We start from the raw sequence: 20,351 nt of genomic DNA, 5'->3' as shown, positions 1-20,351 counted from the left end.
TGCTGAAGATCGCTTGAAATTGTGTTGATAGAACTGTTCTGTACAACATCTGTCAGGGTTTTTTAAAGTTAGAAATTTGACAGGAAGCCCACTTGAAACACACACCACCAACATACACAAACACAAGAGGCGGAAATGATGAGAAGCTAATGGAACAGCAAATATTGAAAAGCTTTTTTATTTATTTTGACAGCTTTGACATCAGTGACACCATTAAATTTATATTAAAACCTACATAGAAGGAAACTGAACCTGAAAGTTTGAATTGCCTAAGGCTTCCAAGTAAGTTCATTTCTGAGGAATGATTTTAAAGAGGAAGTTGCTGGTCTGATGCTTTGCAAGGGATACCCACCTCCAGGTGGGACCTGGGGATCTCCTGGAATTACAGCTCATCTCCGGACTACAGAAGTCAGTTCCCCCTGGAGAAAATAGATGCTTTGTGGACACTATTGTGTTGTACCCTATGGAGGTCCCTGTCCTCCCCAGGCTCCACCCCCCAAGTCTTCAGGAATTTCCCAACCTGGAGCTGTCAGCCCTACCCCCACCTCCCGCCACTGGTCAGAGGGGACTTGGCTAACCCTAAGGCTATTCTATTACATGACAGTAACTAGAGCTGCTCGTTATGGTTCTGGGTAGGGGTGATGTATGCAAACCTTTAATCATGTACTCCTCCCCTCCCAATTGGTAAACATAGAGGAGCACTAATGAATCCCAGCAGGCATAGACACCAACAAGATTTTTGTGGTATGAGCTTTCGAGAGCTGAAACTCCCTTCCTTGGTTTCCAAAGTGCTACTGGACTTGAATCTAGCTCTTCTGCTGCAGATCAACATGGCTACCCTCTGAAATAGGGACAGAATGTATCTTTCCTATAGCAGCCCTTAAATGACTTCATTAGAAGCCTATATGACTAGATTAACAGAGCAGAGGATTTAGGACACAAGTTTTCTGATTAGAAACGAAGAGAGGGAGGTTGGGTCTACAAAATAAATACCTGATACCAACAGAATAACAGTGAAGTGCATAGAAAAGAGGAGAATGTATTATGCTCTAGTGTACATAGGACATCTCCAAAAGGCCAATAAGAATTTCCTCTGGTGTGAATTATTATCTTAAGTTTCAAAACTGCCAGGTTCCTGAAGAGTTGTGTCAAGGTTTCTCTCCCTCACCCCAGTCCAGGGATGGGGAGAGAAACCACGGGTTCAGGAACAATTAAACAAACACCAGGAGAATGTCTGTACACTCTCCAGACTTTACCAGTAGAGTGCCACTAGGATCTCATTTTAACCAGTTCCGCAACAAATCTCAGGAGCCGAGATCCCAAACTCCTTCTTTGCTTTATGGGACTGACCCACGTTACCAGCGCTGCACCAGGGCTGCAAACAATTAATTAACACAATGGTAGCCTCCTTAACCAAACAGCTTAGACACAAGATTCAGTCTTAGAGATCAGGTTGCAACAGAGAAAGCAGGTCCAGATAATATTGATTATATATTATCTTTATTCAGTGCACAAACATGCATATAACATGAGACTAGCAAAAGATAAGAAACAATAGATATCTATAGCTTGTTCAGCTCTAGCTACACAATAGAGGCATGTCATAGTTACCAGGCTTTCAGAGTCCAAGGTCTCACCAGGGGATCTTGAAAAGGAACCCCATGGTTTTGTGGGCAGCTAGTCCAGCTTGGCTGCCTAACAGTCTCACTCCATGTTAACAGCAAACAGTCAGTCCAAAAGAACTCTTTGTTTTCCAGAGAGAAAAACTCACTTAACTTTTCTCAACTCAACTCCCCTTTCCCATATGGATTATTGCAGATATTACCCCCCCCCCCGTCACCACCAGGTATGGCCATTTCCCCAAAAGTGAGAGAGTGGGAAGGCTTTCCCATCCCTGGTTACCATGCGTTGTCAGGCAAGGTATGTTTTGATTGGCTAGGAGTTGGGCATCCCACTCCAGCCTCTGCCTTTGACCATGTGTCATGTCAGGGAATGCTTTTGGTGTGTTAATGTACTGGGCATAGCTGTCCCAGGCTTGGGAAGGCGCCGACAAGTCGCTCCCTCTTGGCAGAGGTGTCAAAGTGTCTTGTATATGGAGATGCTGACCTGGCCATCTGACAAGCCATTTGCACAGGTGACAAGAATAACGCGGCAGTGTTACCAGCGAGGCCATATGGCCCCAGCCGGGAAGTTTTTAGAAAAGCCTTTTTCTATACAAGTTGCACATATGTTTCTGTGACAAAGGGAATGTGACTAACAAATACCTAGCCATGGGGTTACCTGAGCTCTGATAGAACTACTTAGGCTTGCAATTGTGTGTGACCTGAAAAAAGAACAGTAACAGAGTCTTACCAGATAGGGAATGGCTTCCAATGTTTAAAGGGGAAGCCCAGATTTGTTGTGAAAAAAGTGATACAAGTGGAGACCTGCAAGAAACTTGTGGGATGGTCATCCCATTCCTCACACCTTTGCTTCCTCTCCTCTCCCCCTACCTGCCCCTCACTCTTTCTCCCTTCTGCCCCCCTTTCTTACTCTGTATCTCTCCTCCATGCATGTTACTTCCTCTCTATTTCTGACCTGTCATCATTCTCTTTGTTTTTACATACATACATACTTACATTTTTGATTTCTATACCGCCCATGACCCCCAATGGGTCTCAGAGCGGTTTACACTGAATTACTTCTGTAGTTTGTTACCTGACTAGGGCCACATTTTTTCCGGGGAGGGGGTTACCTAACAGCACCCATGCGGCGTATTTCCTCCTCATCCGGCGGCTTCAGACATAGTTCCTGGCGTCCCGGGCGACTGGCGACCATCACAGGCAGGCTCTGATGCTTCCTCCTCTGGCGCACACTGCTTTCAGACTGCGGCTTCCGGCTATGCGTCCCGTCGGGCTCCTGCCGTGCTGCGTCGTCTCGCAGTTGCGTCGCCCTGACTCTGCCTCCATCCGATCTGGTCGTCGCCTCCTCGGAACACCGGATACCGCCATTGTTCTTTCGCCGCCGCTTTTCTCGCCGCCACCGTCAACACTCCTGGCACAGAACCAGGAGGAGGGTGCCCCCTGCCACCTAGGGCAGGTACCCATTTCTCTACTTGTATTTACTTTCGAGCCGCTGGGTTGGCGGGAGCTGGGACTGGGGCCGGCAGCTCACGGGGATTCGAACAGCCATTATGGCTGTTCGCTATTGATGTTACTTGCAGGCGTTGTACTGCCTGCGCCCCCGCTCCCTTTTCTGCCTCCCCACCTCATCACTCTTTCTCTTTCTGACTCCCATCCCATCACTCTCTCTTTCTGCCCCCATCACTCTCCCAGCCTCCTGCCTGTTTCCTCCCCCACCCCTCACACAGCTGCAACAGCAGTAGTGGTGGTACTCCCAGCCACCCACCTGCTTCCCCTCTCCTCATAGCAGCACTGTAAGCACTCTTGGAATCATAACGGATCCCCCAGCTACAGAGATCAATTCACCTTAGGGCTGCTGGCTCCAGGTTGGGTAATTTTTGGAAATCTGGAGGTGGAGCCTTGGAACAGTGAGTCTTGGGGAGGCAAGCAGCCTCAGTAGGGTATAATGCCATAGATTCAACCCTCCAAAGCAGCCCTTTTATTCAGGGGAACTGATCTCTTTCACCTGGACAACAGTTGTAATTCTGGGTGATCTCCAGCCCTCACCTGGGGGCTGGCAAAGGTAGTTTCTCATGGAGGAAATGGCTGGTTTGGAGGGTGGAGTCTATGGCATTATACCAGTCTAAAGTTCCTCCCCTCTTCAAACCCCACCCTCCCCAGGCTCCACCCCTTAAATGTTCAGGAACCTGGAGTTGGCAACCCTATTTCCTTCCCACTCAACAGCCAACCTACCTTTAGCTGCCTTTATCTGTCTTCAGCTTTCTGTCTCCACCCCCCTCCCCCACCTTGGAAAATTATAGTCTTTCTCCACAGTGGAGACCAAAGCAGCTTACATTATTCTCACCTCCTTTTTATCTGCACAGCAACCCTGTGAGGTTGGGTAGGCTGAAAGTATGTGACTGGTCCAAAATCACCCAGTCAGCTTCCACTGCAAGATGGGGATCTGAACCTGGGTCTCGCAGACCCTACTCTGAAGCTCTAACTGTTACATCACACTGGCTTTCATAGGGTGGCTGCTGATGAACAGTAGCAAGCAGCCAGGCCTAGTTCAGTCATGCAAATCAGGTGGCATCAAGTCACCCAGAGGGTGCTACCTAGGGATGCCAGCCTTCAGGTGGGTTCTGGGGATCCCCTGTAATTCCTGCTCAGCTCCAGACTACTGAGATAACCTCCCCTGGAGAAAATGGATGCTTTGGAGGGTGGACTCTAGGGCATTGTACCCCACTGAGGTCCCTGTCCTCCCCCAGGGTCCACCCCCAAATCTCCAGGAGTTTCCCAGCCTGGATCTGACAAACCCCCCCAAATCCCCTGCCAGTGCCCGGGGGGCTGTCAACCCTAGACTGCTGCCAGGCCTAGGGTTGGCAACCCCCATGTGGGGCCTGGAGAGTGAACTCTATATTTTATTTATTGATTAATTTTATTGATTTCTATCCCACCCATTCCAGTTGTGGGGGGGGGCAGGCAGTAGTCACAGGAACCTGTGGCTCAGGGCTTCCACCATAGCAGTCAGTTGTTACTAATAGCACCCCCAATAGTTGCAGTTGTAATGGCAGCGGTGGTGGTGGCTCCAAAAGCCTGGCAGGAGAGCTCCATTTTGCAGGCCCTGCAGAACTGTAAAAGGTCCTGTAGGGCCCTGAACTCTAGACAGCAGAGATCTGTCTCCCTAAAGAAACTGGCTGCTTTGGAGGGTGGACTCTGTGGCATTATACCCAGCCGAGGCCTCTCCCTTCCCCAAATCCTGAGAGTCTACCATACAACCTCTATGAATTCCCCAACCTGGCACTGGCAACCCTTGACAGGTCTGGCCCCAAGGCTCTCTCCCTTCCTCCAAGACCAAAAGAGGCCTGAAAAGTGCCCTTCCTCCACCCTTTTACTGACAGAGCCAGTTAGAAGCCTCCCCCCCCCATGTTCTCTCACCATTGATGCCTGTAGTTAGATCCCTGCAGAAGCCATTTCAAAAGGTTTGGGGGGGGATTCAACCTTCCCTGAGGATTTTTTTTTCACTTTTTGGATTTTTCTGCAGACTGAGGAAGGCCCTTGAGACTGTAGAAAGAGCTGTTGGGGGAGAGGTAGCCCTCTGTTGGCAGAAATAAGTATCCGCACCAAAAAAAAACCCCTCTGGGAAATAGTGTAAAGATTACCTAGCAAGCTTCCCTCTGGGAAATAGTGTAAAGATTACCTAGCAAGATTCCATGCTAAAGCAGCCTGTGACTATGGGTAAGGTCCATTTGTGATTCATGGCAGGGACTTGAAAATATTAAGATGTGAAAAATATTAAGATGTTAGAGTACCAGAGTAGCATCTGGGAGACCCAGTTTAGAATCACTACTGCACCATGGAAAGCTGCTAGGCAACCTTAGGTCACTCATACTCATTCAACCTAACCCACCTCTCAGGGTGGTTATTGTGAGGATAGAATGGAGAAGAAAATTATGTAAGCCTCTTTGAGTCCCCATCGGAGAGAAATGTAAAATATGCTTGAAGTAAATAAATAACATTATCTGTATTTGTGTGATAGCTGCCAAACTGATGAGTGTATTTGTGAGCTCCACCTATAATTAACAAGAGACTGTGATTGTTGGGGGTGGGGTTTCCCTGCAGTGGTACTCAGGGTTGGTTCCCATCAAAAGCTTGAGAAGTCATGGTAAGTGGAGACGATCCATCAGACAGCGGAGAAGGTCCTTCAGGTGGTGAAGCAAAAAAAGAAAAAATACCTTGCAGTTTTTAAAGATGAATGGCTGAGCAAAAGCCAATTCAAAATCTGGCCGTAAAAAAAGACTTTAAAATAGCAGAATGCATTTGATGCCACCACAGGATATCTGTGTGTTATGAGGGGAACGATGCCCTAATATATCATGTGAAAGGTATGAAGTGCAAAGAGGTGGAGAAACAATGTAGACAGACACCACCTTCTTCGACAAACCAGATTCGTCACAAGCCAATCAGGTTACTGCAGCTAAAGTGGTAGAAGTGTACCACAGTGTTATGCACCATCATAGTTATGCAAGTCAAAACTGCACAAATAAACTGCTGCCGAGAATGTTGCCTGATTCTGGCATAGCAAAAAAGATGTTTTGTGGTCGTACAAAAGCCACCAGCATTGTGGAGAACGTTTTGGTACCAAATCCATTGAATTGTTGCTGGAGGACTTAGATGCCGCACACTTTTTCTCAATAAGATGTGACACCTCCAACAAGGGAAATAGGAAATTCTTTCCTGTGACTGTTCGTTCCTTTGCTGTAATGAAGGGAATTAAGGAAGGATTGCTTGACTTCTATAATGAGACCAGTGAAGCAATTGTAGCACAGCTTTGTAGTGTGCTACAGGATAATGATCTCAGTTTGGACAGAGTATCATCTTATGTTGCAGACAATGCAGTGAATTTTGGGAAACACAAGCCAGTGTTTCAAAAACTTAAACAGCTTAACAAGCCACAGATAGATGTGGGCTGCAAATGCCATGTACTTCACAATTGCCTTAAAATGGGGAAGAGAGCACTGAGTTTTAATGTAGAAGTCTTTGTCACACAAATATATAGTGAGTCCTCATGCTCAGCCAAAAGTGCAGACTCCATGAGGTCCTTCTTTGAGTTTGTAGCTATAGAGTATAGACATCTGATTTGGCATGGTCCAACACAGTTGTTGTCACTTATGCCTGCTGTTGAATGAAAAAAATGTGTGGGAAGGATTCGGTCCAGAAGAGGAGTCATCCCTTTTTCTATGTTATATGTATTTCCTACACAATTTGATAGCATTGTTCAATCCCATTGTGAAAAAACTGGGAAGTACCAACGTTAGGTACACGGAACCCCATAAAATCCTGGATGACCTTCATGAAAAACATAACAAGAGGAGACAGAGACGGTTCTATCGAAGATCTGTTACAGCCATTCTGGTCAATATCTCTGCATCTCAAAGGGCAAAATTCCAAACAGAAGCAGACCAGACAGTCTGAAAGTGCATTGACTACCTTAAGAAATTGTATAATTTTGATAAGTCAATTTTCAAAGACATGGCACTGTTCTTGCTTGACAGTCCTGTGATGTGGGATCCATTAGAGAGTCTTGTCAAAGCCCTTAATTTTGGCCCTGATATAATAAACACTGACAAGCTGTTTAGTGATTTCTGCATTGTGTCAAAATGCCAAAAAGAGATTTCCGCACAGGAAGAGAAGATAGACCAGAGATGGGTAAAGATGTCCAGGTGCATTCCAGACAGTGGTGACAGCCACCTGTTGAAGTTGGTCTCTTTTGCACTGTCTATCCCTGTATCCAGTGCCTACTGTGAGACAGTCTTCAGCTTAATGACGCAGCTCTGGAGCAAGGAAAGAAACCGGCTGAGTGATAGCCTTGTCAAAGCAGAACTCCAGGTGAAACTGAATTTCAGGAAGCAGTGTGAAGAAGTCTGCAAGTTTATAAAGTCAAGACTCGAGTTGCTGAAAGCAGCAAGAAGCCATGATAAATATCGCTTTCCATCCAGAAAGCCATATAACCATGACAGTTTCTCTTGTTTTGTTCACTGGTTTGTCATGTGCTGTTTGCTTGTTTTTTTGTTCTGAGTGTTAAATATTTAACATCTTAAAGCTTTTTGTTATTTTTTCACTGGAAGGAGGCCTAAAAGCCTACAAGTAATGTAAAGTAGGGAAAAGATGGGGGTGGGAACTGATATAAAGCAGTGTATTTAAATCTGAATTTTGAAAGAAGGAATTGACTTAAGAGAAAGAGGTGGGTTTAAGGGAGTGCCTTGAAAGTGACATCACAAGAAGAGGTGGGGTTTGGTGCAGTTCTTTGGAATTGACATCATTGGATGAGGATGCAGCTTGGGAAGTGACTTCACTTGACCTTTGAACTGGAAGTGACATCACAGGATATGACATCACAAAAGTGAGGTCACATCCTTGCTAAGCACCATCCCGAAAGTCTCCAGGTATTTCCCAAGTCGGACCTGGCCACTCTAGATTTAGGTCAATTTTGTGACTCACACATACCAGTTGTTAACAGTTGTTGCACTAGTGTTCCCACATTTTATTTCTTTTAAAAAGATAGTGTTATCTTGACATTTACATGTTGTTCAGAATATTCCTGCTTTAATTCCTTTTTCCTTTGTTTACACTGTGCATTACTTTAGAGAAAGAAAAATATTATGCCTGAAGAACCAAACATTAATATACTTTTTCCCTCTCTTTCTGACAGCATCTGCAATACCTGATAATGGGAGAAGGTCCTGTCTAAAACTGAAAGTCTTTGTACGACCTGCAAGTAAGTTATTTAGATCTAGCTTTAGAGGTAGCTTTTATAGTGCATGCTTCATTTGGTCCAATAAACAGCAGTAAAAACTTCTTTTTATTCTTAAAACTTGTGTGGTATCTGTTCTTTATAGCGGCATTTTTCCCACCATATCTTTTTAATCATTTTTCACAAAGCTTTTTTCTCATTTGTTTTAAGTACATAGCAGTTGCTAACTTGTTGTTTCTTAGACAGTTGTACCAAAAGACAATTTTTCTGGCATTTGCAAAAGTGCCACAGGCTAAGATATAATATATACATATAATTGTATTATAATCCAGATAGAACAAAAAACAAAACAAAACAAAAAAGGAAAATGGGGAATTTGAGGGTGTCTAACTAACATATTTGGCTGTTATCTCTATTTTTGTTATAGACAACTGTATGAAAACTATAGGTGTTCATGATCGTGTTTTCGATGTTAACGACAAAGTAGAAAATTCATTAGAACCAGCAGGTTAGTATGCTTAGAGAATCTCTGTTAACAAATGCCTCTATCCCTCTGGTGCTTCTGCTTCTCTTCCCCCTCTTCCTCTCTGCATGGTTTGCATGAAAAAGTGACTCTGCTTTTGTTCATTTCTTGCAGTGCTAATATTGCTTAAGATATATCTCATTTGCTAGTGCTAGTATTCTTAGTACTGAATAGAAGGCAAAGTATATTTTTTCCATGACAAATGATTTACTTAAACATGACATCCCAGTTTTAAAAATTGAGTGATTCTTGTGTCCCCATTTCTACCCCATTTTTGTAATACCTTTGTGCACCATAATATCCATTTCGGATGTAAATGCTTAAGAAAGAAACTCTATGTTTATATAATGAAATACTGTTCCTGCACATATTTACTGTCTCCATGTAAAAGTATTTAAGCTAGTGCATAGCCCACACACTACACATAACAGATAATGTAGTGTTTTTCTAAATAAAAGATTTGCCCAGTTGCTTGACAGAATCTTATTAAATATAGTCAAGGTGCCCCTTTCCCCAAAAAGTCATTTTTGGGTCATAATTCTAGATCAGGTATCTTAAGTTCTTGTCAAGAAAATTAAATCATTACCAGTTTTAAAACTGGAATGTTCTTATTACCATGCATTATCTGACCCTCTGCATAGTAAAACTAATATCCTGAGTAAAAGCGTGTTTTGCAGTATTCATGCAAGTTCTGTGAATAATTATCCAGATATATCCTAATAAGCATATGACTTTTCAGACTGAGCTCAGTGAAAATGGGTGTGTGTGTGTGTATGTGTGTTCAAGTGCATGCACACACACACATGTGTATTCATCTAAAGAATGCCTCACATTAGATGTTTACATAAATGTGTATACACATTTGGAAATTTTGCAGTGTTGAGAAATGGTCCTACCAAATGAAATTCTTTTTATATCTCACTGGTTTTGGTGGGACTTAAACAGATGTTTCTCTCTTTCCCATTTGAAATCAATAGGACTTTATGTGTAAAACTGTGGCTGTGTCACACATAAAATATATGTAGATGTTGCATCTGTGCATGAATTCACATATGCACACTGTTGCCTGTTTACAAGTAGCCATGTTTTGCAAACAATCTTTGTTTTTTCAAGCAAATCTCTAATAAGCTTTGGGGTTTTTTAGTTTATTTCAGAGTATGCTTGTGTCTGATGTGAACTAGGTATTTTCCCCCAGTTCTATTTTTATAGTGAAATCATTAATGGATTCTTAAAAGCAAAAGTGGATGATAATATTTCTGTGGACATTGTTTTTATTTAAGCTGTAAGCATTCCCCAGTAAATAGGGTACAAATATATGGGTGTTTGATCATATTTATTCAAAATTATGTGATTGAAAATGACTCCTGGAAACTTGGAAATAGCCCTTTTTCATTGAAGGTTTTCTCTCATGATAATGTTCTGACTTAGTCTTGTAGTTGCTTGTCAGTGTAAAAGAAAGTCTTTTCCTGCAGATCTAAAGAGACTCATTTTATCAGAGGAATTAATGAAGGACCGGACGTTTTTGAAGGCTACCTCTTTCTCCTGTACATTAATGTTTGTGATTTGCTGCTAAGGGAAATGTAAATGTAACACACGTTATTATCCTCACTTAAATGATAAGAAATGGGTAGGGCTGCCAAATCGGGCCGGGGGGCGGGGAAACCCTCGCTTTGGAGGCCCGATTTCCTCCGCGGCGGAATCGGGCCCCGGGGAAAACCCCACCCCCGCGTGCACGTCACAGGGAAGTGACGTCATGACGCTGGGCACGCTGGGGGCGGGGCCACAGCCATTTGAGGGGGAAACTCTATGTTTTCCCCTCAAATGGCTGTGGCCCCGCCCCAGCGGGCCCAGCATTGTGACGTCACTTTCCTGTGACGTGCATGTGAAGCGCGCACACGCCGGGAGCCGGGCTGGAGTCCCCCACCACAAGGGTAAGTGCCATTTGGCAACCCTAGAAATGGGCTATGTGATTACTAATCCCACCCAACCATTTTTTGATGGCATATGAAATTCCCCCTACATTGTTTCTGGTTTCTTTAGGCCTGGCTTTTGCCAAGCAGGGTTGCATCTTAAGCATCACTTGCTGATCAGCTTTTCCATGGTTAAAACTGGTACTGATATAAACTTTAATCATTGTTAAGGACAGTTGGCAGGGGTGGAAAGAATTTGTACACAAAAATTGAGAAGATGGGCCACTGTGTTAAATGGAACTGTGCAGAGAGCTACATAGTGGCACCAATTTATAGAATGCCAGTATTAAAACAGCATATCAGAAAATACCAGTCTTAATAGAGAAGAAAGCAGTCCAAAGAGTCATCCCTTCAAGTAACAACACACGCGAAAACCATAATCCAGTATCAGTACCCTTGACTCTGTATAGCATTGGGGCCACAAAGACAATCACATATGTTGATTAAAGTCCCTGTTGTAGAATAAATGCTTGAATGTCATAAAGCATTTTTCCAACAGATACCTGCCCTGCTTTTCCTCAAAGAAATGAAATTGTATAAAATCTACTAACTCTGACACTCCTCTTAATTAGTTTTGTGTTTCATAAGGGTTTTGTAGTATTAAAACCATTCCTTTCGTCTTGTGAATTTAAATTTCTCTCTGGATGTTGTTTAAATATTGTGGAAACTGTCAACCTGTTCCCTGTCTTTCCCACGTACTGTTTTTGTTTACAGTAATCACACAGTAAATTCTGTAGCTGTCCTAATTAAGACTTTTGGTTTAGAATCAGGGTCTTATAACAAAACTTTTAATCCATCTTGATTGGATAGCAACCACGACCAGTAAAGGAAAACTTGTCCAATACATATATCAAGGTCCCAGTTCTATAAAGATGTAAAGCAGCTGCAGCTGTCAGTTGTAGCTATAGAAGTCTCTCATGTGTAAAAATCATCATAAACATTTTCTAAACATTTCTACGCCTCTTTTAGAAAAGAAAAGCAGAAAAACAGTGCTTGAGAGTCAGGGCAGCAGTGGGATGTCACATCGCAATGGGAAGTGTAACTGTGGACAGAGAGGTCTCAGTAGAAACACATTCAGGGCTGATACTAGGGCTTCTTTTGCAAGTGGGATTTTCATTGTGGTCTTGGGGTCAATGCTTTCCAAATAACTTCGATGGCAGGGCAGCCCTACAAAAAGATAGTCAACCATCTTTGAGGTTAATGGGAAGTTCAGGCTACAACCATACAGCAAGTACTCTGTTTTTCATTCTTTGCTGCTGAAATTGCAGAGGATTTGCATTGGCAATACAGTATCTGCTTAGGAGTTTTCTGCACCACCACAGGACTTTTTGAGGGCTCTTTTCTTAATCAATAATTGCAGTAGCAAGTACATTAAAAACCTATCAAAGTTCTCCAGTGGTGTGGTGGAAAAATGGCATCTGTGAGACTAATGCAAGGAAAAGTAATACCAATATTGGAAGGATCTTTGAAAATTCACATTGCCTGTTCTAACAACAGAACATTTTCACAAAATTAATTGAGAAAATACCATTTGCACATTTTTTTTTTTCGTACAAAACTTTTATTTTTTGGATATAATATCACATTTAACATTGGCTTTCACTTATCCAATACCCATATTTCCCTTTCCCCCCTCCCTTGCTAGTGGCTTCCCGCAGTGCTCGACCCTTTTTCCCTTTACATTACTTATATTTGCTTAAACATTTTAAATTCTATTACAAGATAACATTTCTATCAATAATGTTCTAAATACAATAAATTGTGTTTAACGTCCCAGTTTTCCTCTAGATAGTCTTTAAAGTATTTCCAGTCTTCAAAAAATTCTTGATCTTCTTTGTTACTCAACTTTCTTGTTATTTTGTCCATTTCCGCCATAAATAACACTTTTTGTATCCAATTTGAGATCTTTTCTCTTGTTTCCAGCATTGTGCATACACCATTCTCGCCGTTGTTATCAGGTACCAGAACACAGGGGTTTTTTTGTATATTTAACTCTTCCATTTTCAATCCTAGCTATAAAATCTCTGGTTCTTTTTTAAAACTACACTTAAACATTTTCTGCATTTCACAATGAATTTTTGACCAGAAATCTATCGCTTTTTCACACGTCCTATCGCTTTTTCACATGTCCACCACATATGATAAAATGAGCCCTCATGTTTTTTACATTTCCAACACTTGTTTGACATATTTTGGTTCATATTTGCTATCTTTTTCGGTGTCATATACCATCTATACATCATTTTATAACAGTTTTCTTTGATATTGGTACATGTTGATATTTTTATAGCATTTTTCCACAAATATTCCCAATATGTCATGGTTACCTCCTTATTCATATTAAGAGCCCATTTAAGCATTTGTTCTTTAACCGTCTCATCTTCTGTATACCATTTTAACTGGATTTTATACATGTTAGAAATCGTTTTTCTCCCTCTATTCTCCCACACAGATTCAATTTCATTTTTCTCTGCTCTAAAACCATACATTTTTTTATCTGCTCTGAACAGATCTCTGATCTGTAAATAACCCAACCATACATATTTAAATTGAATCTCATCCTGTTCTTTCAATACCCATTCTGTCCCTTCCTTTTTAATCAAGTCTCTGTATGGCAATAATTCTTCACCTCTTTGTCTCGTATACTGTGTAATAACTTCTGCTGGTACAATCCAAAGTGGTCTCGCTTCATGAAAAAACCTTTTATATCTCGTCCATACTCCAAAGAGAGATCTTCTTACAAAATGATGTTTAAAAAATTTGTCCATTTTAGTTTTTTCGTACCATAGGTACGCATGCCAACCAAATCTGCAATCATGCCCTTCCAAGGCTAGTAGTTTTTTATTATTTTTTCATAGTCAGGTCTATACCAAGATACTTAGTCTTTTTCACTACCTCACACTGTACCAGTTCTTGTAAGTCTGCTTGTTTGGTTTTTATCATATTTTTGCACAACATTTTAGTTTTGCTTTTATTTACATAAAAGCCAGCCAGCTCTCCGAAGTCTGTTATTCTCTTCATCAAAAAGGGTAAATTGACTAATGGATTTTCAACAATAAACATAACATCGTCAGCAAATGCTCTGTATTTATACACATATCCTCGGTGGTTAAGGCCTTTTATTTGGATATCTTCTTTCACTTTTGCCAGCAATATTTCCAAAACCCAAATAAACAAAAGAGGGGAAAGCGGGCAACCTTGTCTAGTCCCTTTTTGCACTTTAAAGTGCTCAGTTAATTCTTTATTTACATTCAGTTTTGCTCTCTGTTCTGTATAAATTGCTTCGATGACATTCTTAAAAGGTTGTCCAATCTCCATTTTATCAATTACTTGGAACATAAAATCCCAATTTAAGTTGTCAAAGGCTTTTTCAGCATCAACAAATATAAAGGCCACTTCTTTCTCGGGGTGCTTGTCATAGTATTCAATTGCATCCATTACTATTCTTAAATTGTCTCTTATTTGTCTATTTGGTAAAAATCCAGCTTGTTCCTCAGAAATCACATTCTGTAAATAACTTTTCACCCTTTCTGCAACAATTTTGGCAAATATTTTATAGTCATTATTCAGGAGAGAAATAGGTCTATAATTTTTAACATTAGTTAAGTCATGGCCTTCTTTCGGGATTAAGGCAATATTTGCTTCTTTCCATGTCTCCGGTATTTGCACATTTCTAACAGCTTACTATTAACATTCTGCAGGGATCATTTGGTTGCATGCTGCCTTAAATGTGTAATAATATGCATGTCTTTGTAGTGGACGTCTATGTTTTATATGTTCTCCTGTTTTTTCTTACAAAGGATATGGGATGGAGACAAGTCAGGGTCACTCACAGGGCACAGTGGCCAGTTGCATAATTCTATGTAATTTATGCTTCCAAACATTTTTTCTGTTTTTAACATTGTGGGGGGGGGGATTAAGCAGAAGAACATTTGAGTAGCAGGAAAAATAATGCTTCACAAAGAAAATACTTTGAATTTGAATTCCCACAATTCTCACTATGAACTTAAATTGTAAAAAAAATCAGTAATGTCTCAAAGTCTATACCTGCACAGCCTTACAGTAGCTGTGATGAGGTTTAGAATTTGGGACTAACTGAAATATATACCCAACAGTGCCTTCATACTTATGTTTTTGTAGCAGTCAAAATATACTACAACAGATTTTAATTATACCAGCAGACATGCATACATTCTGCTTAGTGTTACTGGCAGCCATAGGCCAGATTCCAAACAGCAGGTTTTTGGCATGGCCAGTAGGATTTTTTTTCCTTATTCCATTCTCCTTGACTAGTAGTTCTCTACTTTGGAAAGTCCCCTCAATTACAACACTTATTTTAGACAGTTTTACCTTATTCTTCCACAAGCTCAAAGCAGATAACAAGACACAATTAAATTAGATCACAAAACTAAATAACATTAATTAACACCTGCATTATAAAACAATATTAAAAACAGTGACATCGCTCCCATCAAGTTCTCAAAAAAAAAATACACACAGTTTTGCCACTCGTGCACATTACCACGGTGCTTTATCATTGGCATGAGATCTCCTATTTTGGAAACCAAGCCCAAATGGATCTAGTTACACAGTTCTTCATGGCTATAGTAATTTTTGTAGGCCCAAAGAGTTAACCAAACATTGATTTCAAAGAAGGTAATTATAGTCTTTATAAATTGTCTCTCTTACATCATTAAAGAAAGGATGAGCAACCTGTTTTTTTTACAACTCCTGAATTCTGGGGCATGAACATGTTATGTAGGTCATCATCACCACAGTTCCTTTCAATGAATAAATTCCTCCACATGCAGCAAGGGGCTCTGAGGAATCACGGTGGCCTGAAACAGAGCTTCTGTGGGCTTAGTCCAATATAAATGTGTGGGGCTGTTCCCAAAGATTCAGAAAAGCAGACAGCATGTTGCACCATTCACTCAGGGTGTATTTTACAAAAGGCATTGAAATCTATATGAGTTGAGCAATCAAAAAATTACGTAGACCTGCTAAGGGGGATATAATTCACTTCCACTTACCTATGATACATGTATTGGACCGTGTAACTTGTGCAGTAGCATTTGATGAAACTTGAGGTTGTTTTAAATCTAGTACAGTGTAATCTAATTGACAAGTATATACCTCTTCTCCATTTTAAGACTGTTAAAATCTACAGACTTTCTGTATGCATAAATGCATATTCCTTTGTTTCTTTTTGGTTTAAGATCTAATTGGAAGAAGAGTTCTGGTGAACTTGGCAGCTTGCTCACTACTTTGTGATGTTTTAACTTGTACTAGTAAAAGCTTTACCCTTTATTGGTTTTGGATTTTTTTCCTAATAGAATAACAGAGCTACTTGTAATTTATTACTTAACCTGTGAATTCCATTTACCTAGGGCACTTTAGATAAAATCAAGAAATTACTTCATTTTTCGAAGCCTAAACCTATTGAATTAAAAAAATGCATTTCCTTCCTAAATACTTAATGGACCCATTTAAAACTTATTCATTAGTATGATCACCTTTTAAAATGTTCTACCTCCAAAGGGAGGCAAGTTGACATAGTACAGAAATATGCATAACAAGTGGGAACCCGCAAGGAGATTTGGGGGGTGAGCCATGGGAAGGTGGGTTTTGGGCAGGGAAGGGACCTCAGCAGTGTATAATGCCATAAAGTCCACTCTCCAAATCAGCTATTTTCTCCAGAAGAACTGATCTCTGTCACCCGGAAAACAGTTGTAATTTTGGGTGGTCTCCAGTCCCCCCTGGAAGTTTGAAACCCCAGTTTACATGACAGAAATGGCTGTTGAGGGTAGAGTAAATGGTATTGTAGTCCTCTGAGGTCCCGCCACTCTTCAAACCCTCCCTCCCCACTCTCCATCCTCCAAATCTCTAGGACTTTCCTAACCTGGAGTTGGCAACACTCTTCCCTGCCTCATTCTCTCCTCAACTGTTCACCAACCTGCCTTTTATCTGCCTCTCATCTTCTGCTACAGTTATTATTTATTTACTTCATTTATACACCACCTTTCTTCATCTTTCTTTTATCTGCCTCCCATCTCCCTCCCAGTTTGATATAGTGGTTAGGAGTGCGGAATCTAATCTGGGAGAGGTTTGATTCCCCACTCCCCCACATGCAGCTGCTGGGGGACCTTGGGTAAGCCAAAGTTCGCTCGGTGGTATTCTCTCAAGAGCAGTTCTCAAAGAGCTCTCTCAGCCCCACCTACCTCATAGGATGTCTGTTGTGGGGAGAGGAAGGGAAGGAGACCGTAAGCCACTCTGAGACTCCGAGTGAAGGGTGGAGTATAAATCAAATTTCTTCTTATTCCTCTTCTTCTTTTCTTCTGTTATTATTTATTTGCTTCATTTGTACACTACCTTTCTTCACAGTGGGAACCAAAGCAGCTCATATTATTATTCTCTTTCTCTTTCATCCACACAACAACCTTGTGAGGTAGGTTAGGCTGGAAGTATGTGACGGGTCCATAATCACCCAGTGAACTTCCACAGCAAGATGGGGATCTGAACCTTGTTCTCCCAGACCCTACTCTGGAGCTCTAATCGCTACATCACACCGGCTATCATAGGGTGGCTGCTGTTGAATGGTGGCAAGCAGCCATGCCTAGTTGAGTCATGCAGGTAGAGTGGTATCTAGTCACCCAGAGGTTGCTGCAAGGCCTAGGGTTGCCAACATCCAGGTGGGACCTGGAGATCTCTCAGAATTACAACTGAACTCCAGATACCACAGACCTGGAGATAACGGCTGCTTTAGAAGGTAGACTGTATTGCATAAATCCAGCTGAGGTTTCTCCCCTCCCTAAACTCTGCCTTCCTCAGACTCCACCACAAAATTTCTAGGAGTTTCCCAACCTGGAACTAGCAACCCTTGCCAGGCCTGGTTCCAATGAATTCTCTCTCAAAGTCCAAAAGAGCCATGGAAAGGGCCTTGTCCCCATCCACTACCTTCTGCTGTCAAAACCAAGCCTGGAATACTGTGATTGCCTAGCAACACCCACTGAAAGAATCTGTTGCTTAAAGCTAAATGCACTCCATTTATCATTTGAGAATTTTTAGGTCTCACTTTTTTCTGCAAATCTGGGGCCCTTTTCATATCTGTAGATAAATCTGTCATGCCCATTCACAGTTACAGTCACCGACTTTAAGTATCCTCAGATTTGGCCGTATATAGATACATAAATATAATCCAGCATATAATTTAGGAGTTAATGTACAATATCTTTGAATGAAAACCAGCTACATTTAATATGGTCTGGCTTTTTGAGAAAGGAAACTGAAACATTTACCAGACAGCCTAGCACTAAGGGTGGAGAGGGTAGAGAGCTCAGTGCCCCCAACTGGCATTTCTGTGGTCTTGCCAAGGGAGGAGGGAATGGGGTGAGAGCAAAGCCTGTGAGTGATGTGTGTCTGCATTTATAAAATCCCGAAGCAGACACAGACAACAGAAGGCTCTGAAAGATGGGCATAGTTGCAGTCCCTTGACCATTTGTTTTGCATGCTGAAACAGTCTTATTATTTTTATTATTATTTTTAAATGTATATGCTGCCTCTCGCTGCCAGGTGGTCTAACAATAGCTAACAATATCTAAAATATTAACAGATATCAATTAAAAACATAATACAAATAAAAGGCAAACCACATAAACAGACTCAACTAATGAAAAGCTAAATGGAAAAGCTCTGCTGTGCAGGCCCTGCAGAATTTAGATAAGTCCCACAGGGCCTGCATAATGTCTGACAGCTGGTTCCACCAGGAAGGGCCCACCACAAGGACAGCCCTCATCCTGGTGGATGCCAAGTGAACATCCCGGGGGGGGGGGTAGGCACCACAAGCAGGTTGCGGGTTGAAGTATGCAAATTTTAGGGGGGAACATGTTGGAAAAGGTGATCTGGGACTGTGTCCCTTTCTTCCTTTGATTCCATCTTAGTATATTAGGAATAAAACAGATTAACTAAATTACAGATTAATAAGGATATTTTAATTAAATTTAGAATATTAAATTATTTCTAAAGGGGTTTGTGGTCCTAATGGTATCCTTTTCTGAGCTTTTACTTTGGATGAGTCATTTCCAGTATTACAGCTCAAATGAAGTGCTCACACTTTGTATGTGAAGTGAAATGCTACACTCAACTGCTTTCTCGGTATGGTCCACTATGGTAGTATTTCAGAACCTCTTGAGTTTCCACATATAGACAATTGCTACAGTGGACTGAGGAGGGGTTATAACTCTGTAGTACACAGGAAGTCCTAGGTTCAAACCCCAGCATCTCTAGTTAAAAGGATCAAGTGGTTAAGTAATGTGAAAGACTTCTTCCTGAGACCTTGGAGAGCTGCTGGTAGTCTGAGTAGACTTTGATGGACCAATGGTCTGATTCAGTATATGGCAGCTGTATATTTTCACATGACTTCCCTTAAGTATTCTTCAGTAGTTGTGTGAACTCCAATACGTCTGTGCTATTCTATAGTTTTTAGAGACTAGAGAGTCTGACATAGCAAGGCCATCTCTAAACACCAAGGCTATCTTCTCTCTTTAACTCACTTCCAGTGTAACAGAGATTGGATATTATGCTGTGGGGAACTTGTGGGAATGTTGTGTTAATGGTGTGAGGCACCCATGGACACTGGAAATGTTTTCAATCATTATACAAGGAGCTTGGACAGAGAGAGACTTAGAAGGCATTATAGGATTTGTGACCCATGCTCAACCAACTTCTCATTTTCTGGTTTTCTACATCCATCGATATTCATGAGATTTCCTTAATACAGGAAAGTTTGCAGAATATGGGTCACACTTTTATTAATAAATGATCTGTTACAGTGGCATAAGATCTGTTTTGCTATATTTTTACAAAAGGTGCTGAAGTATGTTTATGGCATGATCTTAAGGGGTCCTCAAGGATGCAAAACTTCATTGGAATATATGTTTTCTGTTTGAACAGATGATACTGTACATGAGTCAGCTGAGCCATCCCGTGGTGAGAATGCAGCACAGACACCAAGGATATCCAGTCGGCTTTTGGCAACCCTACTGTTCCTTCTGGCAATACTTTTGACGTTATAGCACATATTCTAGTAGCCTGTCACAGACAACATCAGGGTCTTGGAACATCAAAGATCCACTTAACTGCTCATCCCAAGAAAGGGACTTGATATTGGTTTTGCAGATGTTCATTTGTTTCCTTCTCCCCACCCCCACCACTTCCCTCTCTGCAACCTGAACGATGAACAGTACCTGAAGAGGAATAGTTAATCCTCTTCCTACTCCCAAACTTTCCTATGGCTTTCCCTGATCCCTTCTAAAATAAAAAGGACTCCAAATGAAAATGCCAAATTTCAATATTGACACTAGTGATTCTTACTTTCCTCTGCAGTCTCTCTTAAGATACCACCTCCGTTAGCTCGCTATATCATCTGTATGTGGACAAGGAAGAATAGTGGCAGATGCAGTCAGTTGTGTGGAAAACCAAGAGGAGTTTTGACTCTCCGATACAAT

At 41.4% G+C, this 20,351-nt stretch overlaps 1 protein-coding gene across 1 annotated transcript in view; it reads left to right on the top strand.

Annotated features, from left to right (window-relative positions):
* Positions 1-20,137, top strand: part of EFNA5 (ephrin-A5) — a 321,956-nt gene extending 301,819 nt beyond the window's left edge. The window contains exons 3-5 of the mRNA XM_015425589.1: positions 8,314-8,379; positions 8,783-8,863; positions 19,798-20,137. Coding sequence (XP_015281075.1) covers positions 8,314-8,379; positions 8,783-8,863; positions 19,798-19,919 — 269 coding nt within the window. The 3' untranslated portion in view covers positions 19,920-20,137. The remainder of the gene's footprint in view (positions 1-8,313; positions 8,380-8,782; positions 8,864-19,797) is intronic.
* The last annotated feature ends 214 nt before the right edge of the window (positions 20,138-20,351 follow it).

The sequence above is a fragment of the Gekko japonicus genome, unplaced genomic scaffold (assembly GCF_001447785.1).
Source record: "Gekko japonicus isolate JY-2015 unplaced genomic scaffold, Gekko_japonicus_V1.1 scaffold913, whole genome shotgun sequence".
NCBI lineage: Eukaryota > Metazoa > Chordata > Lepidosauria > Squamata > Gekkonidae > Gekko > Gekko japonicus.
This window is presented reverse-complemented; position numbering and strand designations above follow the sequence as displayed.